Source organism: Haliaeetus leucocephalus, unplaced genomic scaffold (genome assembly GCF_000737465.1).
Source record: "Haliaeetus leucocephalus isolate CR32 unplaced genomic scaffold, Haliaeetus_leucocephalus-4.0 Scaffold228, whole genome shotgun sequence".
NCBI classification, from domain to species: Eukaryota; Metazoa; Chordata; class Aves; order Accipitriformes; family Accipitridae; genus Haliaeetus; species Haliaeetus leucocephalus.
The window spans coordinates 11,892,833-11,901,593 of NW_010972664.1; the positions used below are offsets into that span (position 1 = coordinate 11,892,833).

At 37.6% G+C, this 8,761-nt stretch overlaps 1 protein-coding gene across 1 annotated transcript in view; it reads right to left on the reverse strand.

Moving 5' to 3' along the window:
- Positions 1–1,443: 1,443 nt before the first annotated feature.
- Positions 1,444–8,761, reverse strand: part of LOC104831607 (chromosome unknown open reading frame, human C3orf38) — a 7,569-nt gene continuing 251 nt past the window's right edge. The window contains exons 2-3 of the mRNA XM_010567285.1: positions 6,886–7,106; positions 1,444–3,197 (exon numbers count right to left, since the gene is read on the reverse strand). Coding sequence (XP_010565587.1) covers positions 2,622–3,197; positions 6,886–7,106 — 797 coding nt within the window. The 3' untranslated portion in view covers positions 1,444–2,621. The remainder of the gene's footprint in view (positions 3,198–6,885; positions 7,107–8,761) is intronic.

Genomic DNA, 8,761 nt, shown 5'->3' on the forward strand with positions numbered 1-8,761 from the left:
AAAACTGGAATCCTTTTTTCCAAGTGGAAATAAAATGCATTTAGAAGCAGTAAGTATGTTTTTGAAAGAGGGAATGCAGGCCTTGGAGAAAAAGAGTCAGATGTATCACAGGATAAAAGGTTGTAACAGTTAATAACTGCAAAACCACAGTTACTCAGCATCGGCTGACTGCCAGTGCCTACCAAATATTCAGGTGGTGCAATTGCAAAGAGCAGATACTGTACCATTTCCTGCATTTTGCAGCGGCAGCCTGGGGTAACTGCTGCTCAGCAGCAGCCATCCACTGCCAATACCAGCTGCTTCTTGGTAACTACAATTTGAAGTTACCCATAAGCATACAACAAAATTAGCTGCTGCAAAAATCAGTTATCATTCAGCAGCTAATGAGCACAGACCAATGCATGCAGATTCTTAACAGCCTGATCAACAATGCAAGAGCAGCAACTGCACCAACAGGTCATCAGTAAATCATACAGCACCTACTCCACCCTGCAACAGAATAGGGATTTACACAGAGGTCACAATTTAACATTTTCTTGCATACTTTGTGTAGGAGAACTGAAGGAGTAAGGACAAGTTCATTAGGTACCAGCCTTAGTAAAGACCTGATTTACCACAACGCTCCTTCACTATTTTGAAGTTATCAAGCATACTCCAAACAGTTGGAATGTAAGACTTAAAAGACTGCTATTTGATCATTCCCACAGAAATTCAGGTTGTCACCAAAAAAAGGCAAATTCTCATCTCTGTTCCTCAAGCTTACACTAGCACTTGTGCGGTGAGCCTTCTTACAGAGCTGATCAGCCTGAAGGGTTTCTGACAATGAGCTGGTTTTCACTGGGATCAGTCCCCACTCCCTCTTGTTCAGAGTTAGTACAAGCCTTAATGCTGATACAAGGAGGAAGCAAGGACACACACCTGAGTGGAGGAACGGGACTGCCCGCACCACATCAGCTTAAAGCAGTAATGAAAGCTACAGTCATGTTTGTATTTATTTAACATGCTGACTAAAGTAATAGCTATGCTGCCAGTTACAAAGTACAGTTCTGCAAATGACAAAATATTTAATTGAATTACAGACTGTCATACTGAATGTTGAAAAAGTACCCATTTAGGCCTTTAGGTAGGCTTTTGTCCTCACCTGAAGAGGAATGTAATTCTCAACACATACAAGGAAACTGCTTCTTCCAAATTTTAAATCTGGGTTGATTTTTATTGATTATACAGCAGTACCTGAAGAAGCCACAACCCAACTATTTATTGGGAAAGAACATTCCAACACAGTATTTGAACTTTCGCTTAGAAAATAAATTACTTTAGAAATTTTTTAAGACAAGTCAAGATTCAGACTGTTCATAAGAATAAGTTCTGTGCACACCTGAATCTTCTTGTTTTCCCTCACCCACCCATAATTTTACCATTTGTTGTCTTTGACAAACATATCAAAGCCAAAAGAACTGTTCCCATGTCACGGGGAATGTTTCCATTTTCACAGCTTGTATTGAAGCTATAACTCGCAAACTATCTGCACAAGCTGTGGAAAAATTTCACCTCTAATCCCTCATAAATTTAAAAAACAGTAAAAAAATTCAAGTTCTACAATGGCAATCATTTCAGTTATTAAGCACTAATTGGATTATTTAATATCACTTGTTGTTTTAACTGCCCATTGTTAACAAATTGACTTCTAGTCTATGTAATAAAGCAGCTCAGAGTAGATAAAATTCTTATTTTGAGAAAACATAGAAAAATCACAACTATTATATTAAAAACTCTGTTGTAAGTATACACAAAATAATTATCAAAGCATTTGGTTCATACAGTGCTGCTCTAAGTCATGAAATCAACTACTTGATCCAAGAGAGTCAGTGCTAGAAATGGATGCCTGGGCAACCATCTCAAATTTGTCTGCTTGGGGACACAGACAGAACAACAGAGTTTGTCTGTATTCATTACAAAGTTGGAACCATAAAGTAAAAGGAAAGGAAGCTATTAACCCAAAGAAAAACAAGACTTCAACAATGTGAATCTCCCTGCATTGTCCCATTAAACTACTGCTATTGCTCAGTGACGGAACCACATTTAGAACATAAATGGCAGCAGTCTCCATTCACGTTGTCTGTTCTCTCCAAAAACTCCTGAAGCGGCAGATGGTTTTCTTGGGACTTACATGTCCATTTAGACACTCATCAATTCCATTTTCAAAAAGTCTGATGCAATGACTTCCTGTTACAACTCAGGTAAGAGTTTAAACTGGTGGCCTGAAGAGAAACAACCTGCAGTTTGTGAACCCCAAGTCATCTAGCTCATTACATACTGCTGCCAACCCGTATTTAAACATAACCATGTTTTGTAACCAAGAATAACCAAACTAGCTCCATTCCTAACTGCAGTACAAAATCTAAAGTAATACTCTGAAACATTTGTTAGCTCTGGGAAAGGTGCCCAAAAGCATCACCTGTATTAATATTTAAGACTCTGTATCTCAGTTTGTTGTCCAGCAAATCTGACTCAAAAAAGAGACATCATCACATGGTCGCAATCATTTCAATATTCAACTATGTACTACAAGTGCTGTATATTTTCCCCCTCACCCAGTTACTCAGTTGTGAAAAAATTGCTCAGAATTTCTGAGGTTCGAACACAGTCAGTTCCTTCCCATCGTACAACTCTTGCAGTTGGTTTGGCTCATATTTTATGGAGGGTTTTTCAATTTGCATCCCAGGCTCCAGAGCATTCTGTCCAACTATTTTAAGATTCACAACTTTTATTTTCCAGGTATTCTCCCTAATGGGACAGTTAATGAGTCCAAAAATTTGTTCAAACATGCCCAAACAAGTGTTGTCTCTATGTACCGTGCCAGCCACTGCTACCAGTACTAACCCATGCCGAGACATGGCACATTTCAGTCCGTTGGCACGCAAATTAGGGTTGAATAGAAGATATTCTTCTTTAACCAATGAGAGCAGACGAAGGCTCACCATTTCTGAACCAACATATTCTTCCGTGTTTTTTTCTAATGTGTTGTAACAGAACTTCATTTTGGCATCCTCCCAAAAATGCTCTGGTCCCCATCTTTCTTCAGATTTTACTCCCAAGGGATGTTGAGAATTCAGGAGTGCAAAGAACCATTGACAGAATTCTTCTCCTAGATCGTGAATGTCATCTTGCAGTGACTTTTGTCTCTCTCCATGACTCTGCAATCAAGCACATTTTTTTTCTTAGAACTATTTAGCCTTAACATGCGAGTTTACCACTTAGAACAACATAAAAACATGTAAATACTTATTTTAAACATTCTAAGTCTTCCTAAAGTGTTCTGAGACAGAGAGCCTATAGAAAAACAACAAAGTAAAATCTCATTTATTTTTAAGATCATGATTATCTTATCTAGAGAAACAGGGCAGGTTCTTTGAATTACAGTTAGAATAGTCCTTCAGTTTTGTCTTGGTCTACGATTTATAAACAAAGAGGAAAATCCTGGTTCTACTGAAAGAGCAAGGCAAGGATTTTTTAAAGACTTCCATAAGACCAAGATTCTCACACTGAGAGACAAAATTTCTGTTGAGTAAAAAGTGCCTGGGTTAGTAAATTTTCACTGGCCTTTACATTTCCAAAGAAGGTTACAGAAAAACAAGAAGGATACAGACCCAACTGAAAAGCTAATCTCATATTAAGGTGTATCAATTTACTAAAAAGTGCTTATAAAGAAGCAATTATGTTGACATGTTCTTCCTGTTTCACGTTGCCTTCAGTCTCTTCTTTTTGGTACCTTTTAATTCTGTGAACTGTGTTGATTTCTGCATCTTCATTTAGCTGACAAGAACAAATAGTACTTATCAGGAAGTCACATTTTGAATATACACATCCTAATACCTGACGCCAACAGAACACTTCTGATTTATGGGGTTATTTTACCTATGTCAGTGGAATACGCTAACAAAATGCACAACTAACACAGGAAGAACTGAAACTCAAAGATTTAATGTGTTCCAGAACTTATTCTCCACCAGATCACGTGTCTGAATTTAGCCCTGTTTTGCAGCAAGACTGACAAAAATCATCCAAAAGATGCTTGGTCACTTTCATGAGTGCTTTTTGTAGTCTTCAGCATATTTCTAATAGGAAAAGAGTCCAAATCAAAGAAAACCATAACATATGTTACCCTTGCTCCTCCAAAATAGACAAAAGTCTTGAGAAATCTCAGTTACTTTTCTAATTGTACAACTGATCACTTAAAACAGACTGACACAATGTGACATTGGGATAGGAGGGCTGCACGGATTTTCACATAGCAGCATAGGCTTACTCTGGCAATAAAGGCCTCTTCGTTCAGTCTGTCATAAAATCCTTCCTTCAGACTGCCACAAAATCCTTTGTTCAACACTGAATCTTGCTGAGAAAGTATTTTTAAGTAGTGACACAAAGTAAACATTCCTAGCTGACAGCCAAACCTTCAAAGAATAATTTGAAAAGGCTCGGTCAAAGATTCTTGTCTAGAAGCCTTAGAGAAGAATGGGCCAGTTAAAGAGAGCATGACACTACTCAAAACACATCTTCCACTAGTTCCCTATAGGTTATGGACAAGCCACTTGTGCCCTTTTTTATCTTGTTTCACAGAAAATGACATACACACACTCCTAAAATACATCTAAGATGTAGGGGGATAAGAAATACTTCTAAACAATATTTAAGTTTAATGACGGGTTGCTGAGGCTGACAACAGAGTGGTGGGTATAATGTTTTGAAGCCAAATTCACAGTAAGTAGCAAAAGTCTCAGTGAGCAACCAATGGTCATGTTATTAAAACCACATCAGAAGAGGGTGACAAACCACTCCAAGTGTTGTATCACTAAATATGTAGTGCAACAAAGTAAGCAGTAAGATTTTTTAGATACTATTATGGGTCAAGCTAAGAAAAAAAAAAAATCTATTCCTTGTATTTGAATTCTTGGCATGTCTACAACTATGTGTAAAAGAATAGCAAAATTTAAGCACAAACATTTAGGAAACAAGTTGCTTAGCAATTAAGATATTTAAGACAGGTTTTTAAGTTGATTATAAAAACACATTTTGGTTTAGAGGACACTTCTTTCTAAAGGAAGCATCACTGTAAAAGGCAACAATCAGATGCTCAAGTAACAGTCCTGTGAGCCTATTTAATTTGTACATATGTAGTTTATTTATCCTCTGGTTTCTCTTACAATAGGTAAGATTTTTAACTTAAGAAAAATCATCCAAACTTTCCAATGTAAAGATACATGACTTCCAACTGTCAGGTGACGTGTTTTTTGAACAAGAACTAAATGTACTGTTACTTTGTAGGGCTTCTCAGTATTTGCAACTTGACAGCAAGACTTCTAGAAATAAATCAAATGTCAAGCTTGCTAACATCAAAGTCTAGTAAGTATTAAATTAAGTAGGTTTTAAGTAAGTATTAAGTAATTAAGTATGAAAAGTTTAAAGACTTCTATATAGAAACGCTGCATTTGTTTCACAATAAACTGTAATTAAGTTCTAATTCTGTTACATAGGTTCATGTTATCCATTACTTCAAAATGGTGAGGTCCACAAGAATTAAGAGAAAACAAAGGCAAAGAAAGATGTATGTCATAAATAAACCAGCTGAATTTCTCATTCCTTGTGAATGTGTTTCAAGTACTTTGGAGAATTTAATTTACTTACCTTCAATCATAAAACTTCACTACGGGGTAATACGTGGGAAGTATTCTTGCAAAAGCAACATTTTTTCTTTTTCCCAAAGTATGCACACAAAAAATTGTTTTGAAAACCACTCTCAGCTAAATCATAATTCTCATCAGTTAATCCCTGAAAGAAAGCTCAGTGCAGTAGGCTATCGACAGCTACAGAGCTCTAACAGTCCAGCTGGTGGGGCTGTTGCCCGCGAGGTCTCCGAAGTGCAACACTTGAAAGAGCAAGGTGGCTATTTAGAACTACATGGTAAAGATCCAAGACAAATAAACCACTGAAAGTTCATTACACCATGAGGATTTGCTAAATGACAAGACTCTGAACTTCAAAATAACCTGTAATTGGCCAAAACATATTTAGTTACACTGTATTAAGTGTTACTAATATCAAGGGATAAAAATGACACGGACCTGGCACTGCTATAAACTTTACATTTCAATGGTATAAAAATTCGCTAAAATCCATTCTGCACTCTAACTGCAAGAGGTAAGAAGGAAAGCAGCTTACAGACAGTGCTACTTCGATTGCACTGTCTCTAGAAGTAGATCAAGGCCACTTAGAAAAAGGCAGTTTCTCTCCATTCCCTCCCTCCCCTGCAACATTTTAGACCACAGTCTGACAGATGTTTTCACCCTATGATCTACTGTCGACAGCATCTCTTTGCTGTGCTCTAGGATGTGCCCTACCAATGGTATCTCTAGTGCCTGGTGTGGCTGGAGGATGACTGGAAATCCCAGATCTATACCAAAAGTTTAAGAAGATCCACCACACTAAAAAACGGCAAGGGGCTATGGAGGGTTCCTGTACCATTAAAACTGTTTTCAGCTGTCCTTGAATCCACAGAATTATTTGTGAATACCCTCTATTTTAGCTTACAGTACAACAAAAATTAAAAGCATAGAGAAGACCCCACACAAATGCACTAATATACTTTGCAAGACAGAGCAGAAGACTATGCTCTGCAAGTGATACATTGGCACAGACACCTTTCAGTGATGTAATTTTAATAAAAAAATCCAATCAAAACCAAACAAACCAAGAGTTAAAGAGATTCAGGACCTTCCTACATACAGGTGAAGAGCCACATTTTGGATGTACATTAGAACATTTAGACTGGTTATCCTGCAAAAGCAACGCTAAGCATCCTCAGGTCTTGCAGAAAGCAGCACTCACCTGTGTGTGCGGTTTTCTGTCCCCTGACTCTGAGGCATGTGTTGTGAGCTGCCCACTCCAGTACTGCTTTACACTATCAATGAGTAGATGTTTCTCAGAGGAAGGAGGCATTGGAATTCCTTGTGCTGCCAAATACTTAAAAATTATTTCTCGATAGACTTTTCTGCGTTTCAGAAGTTCTTCTACATTTTGGCTGTAAACCAAAATGGCATGAATGGCTTCTGCAAGTAAAGAAATTTAAATTAGCAGTTGCTTCTCACAGTTAAAACCCAAATCTATGCCATTTCTTAAACTCCTGACCAGCACCTCCAAACACAGTACAAGACAAGCCTAAATGAAATGCAAAGACTTAAAAGTTTGTTTGGAGACTGAAATCTGACCTAATCATATTAGACATAGAAGATACTCAAAGACTTGGGAACATGTTTAAAAAACGGTGCTGTTTTTAATGAGGGCCTTGCTACCTTGTAATCCCTACTTCCAGTATCGATGACTGCTTGGAACTTCGTATAAATTACTTGAGCTTGATGAAAAGGATGCAGCTTTTTCTTCCAAATGAAATTATTAATATTGTTCAAGTACCTTCAAGATGTTTAGGAACTCTAAGTGCTTCAAGAAATACAAAGTTTCTTGCACACAATGCATTTCACCTATACTTCCTGAGATGCAGCTAGCCTTAACTTCAAAGTAAGTTCATTGAACATGAAATCATTTAGGGCTTCCTGCTTCGTGTCACCATACAGCACCTTCGCTTATCAAAAGCTGAGCTTGGTTTCATTCACCTTTTGAAAAGCTCTGGGATATTTCAAAATTAGCCATCCACCCATCTTCTTGGAAGCAAGATTACACAGAGAAAGAAGAACCAGACAAATCTTTTATGGTTCTTCTGAATATGGAATGTGAATCTTAATTTCTGCATCAAATGGGTAGTTCACACGATTTGGTCAGAGAACACATTGTTATTTTGAAGACTATGCAAGCTTTCAAACGTTTCCCACGAACAGAAAATTGACAGAAATGCAGACAGTGAGATAACTAAGGTAATCTCTGGTTCCTTGTACGCTGAACGAGAATACTAGTACCAGAATTTTGCAGTTTTTCAGACAACGCACAGTAGTTTGTGAAAGTGAGGTTCCATCTAGGTTCCTGAAGACTGATGGAAATTAAATCTATTTTATTTCCACACTAATAAAATTACTCCTCCCAGGTTGGTAAGAAAACACCACGCATCATAGCACAATGACAGTGCATTGAAATGTAACGTTCAAAAAAATCCAGCTACAGGGCTCTGTGGCAAAACACAACACAACTGAAATTCACTTTTAAAGTAGTTGTGGTAGCCAGTTCTCACCTGGGCCGAGGCTGGGTACTTAACATGTGACCTATAAGAACTGTAAGTTTAAACAAGAAAAGACTAATACCTGAAATTAAAAAAAAAAAACAAAAAACCCAAAAAAACCCCTTTTAATTTAACCTACAGCCACCGCAAAAAGTAGGTAAAAGGCAAGAAGAAATAACTGCAGGCATAAGAACTTTTGAAGAAATGCATTTGGCAAATGTTACAGGCCAGAGTTATATCACATGAAACATATTCAAGGTTCTTGGACGAGTATATTTCAGGGCAATATACTGAGAGGCCTCAGGTAACTGAGGTGCAAAATTAAGTTTTACAAAACAAATCTCAACATCTACAAAGTGATGGGGGGTGGTCACACCTGAAAGCGCTCTGTTCTGCAAAGAACTAAGTTCAGCGCTTGATTTGCATTTTACCCTTTCCAAACCTGAAAGCAAACGTCATTAACACAACCAGCGAGAGACACACAACGTTTAAATACGTTTTTAAACGCTGACAGGGCGCAGCATGGGCACAGCAGCG